At 56.1% G+C, this 312-nt stretch overlaps 1 protein-coding gene across 1 annotated transcript in view; it reads right to left on the bottom strand.

Annotated features, from left to right (window-relative positions):
- Window positions 1-312, bottom strand: part of EMH_0051930 (uncharacterized protein) — a gene marked incomplete at both ends in the record, with an annotated part of 7,645 nt that overhangs the window by 4,575 nt on the left and 2,758 nt on the right. The window contains 1 exon segment of the mRNA XM_013496815.1: window positions 195-312. Within this exon segment, the coding sequence (XP_013352269.1) occupies window positions 195-312 (118 nt within the window).

The following is a 312-nucleotide window of genomic DNA, read 5'->3' as shown; positions in this document are numbered from 1 at the left end:
GCTGCCTTGAGGCTTCCCTGCTGTGCGGGTGTTATGAAGAGTGCGCGGAGTTGCCGCCGTTCGGTGCGCCTCCCCATCTCTCTGTAGCTGAGTGTTCTCGAGATCCTGAAGTTCGCACGAGGCGCAGCTTTGGGTGTCAGAGCAAGATATAGGGGACACCGAGAAGAAAGCTTTGCATGTAATCCAGTCTCTACTGTCATCTGTCGCTGGTGTAAGGATAAGTTGATTTCGTTGTTGCTGCTGCCGCTGCTTTTGCTGCAGCTCGTACGCTGGCGGTTCTGCAGGCCCCGTAGCTGAGAAAACCGAGGAGGG

The sequence above is a fragment of the Eimeria mitis genome, genomic scaffold (assembly GCF_000499745.2).
Source record: "Eimeria mitis Houghton genomic scaffold, Emh_scaff2313, whole genome shotgun sequence".
Classification (NCBI taxonomy): Eukaryota; Apicomplexa; class Conoidasida; order Eucoccidiorida; family Eimeriidae; genus Eimeria; species Eimeria mitis.
Note: the sequence above shows the minus strand (reverse complement) of the source record. Positions and strands in the feature narration are given on the sequence as shown.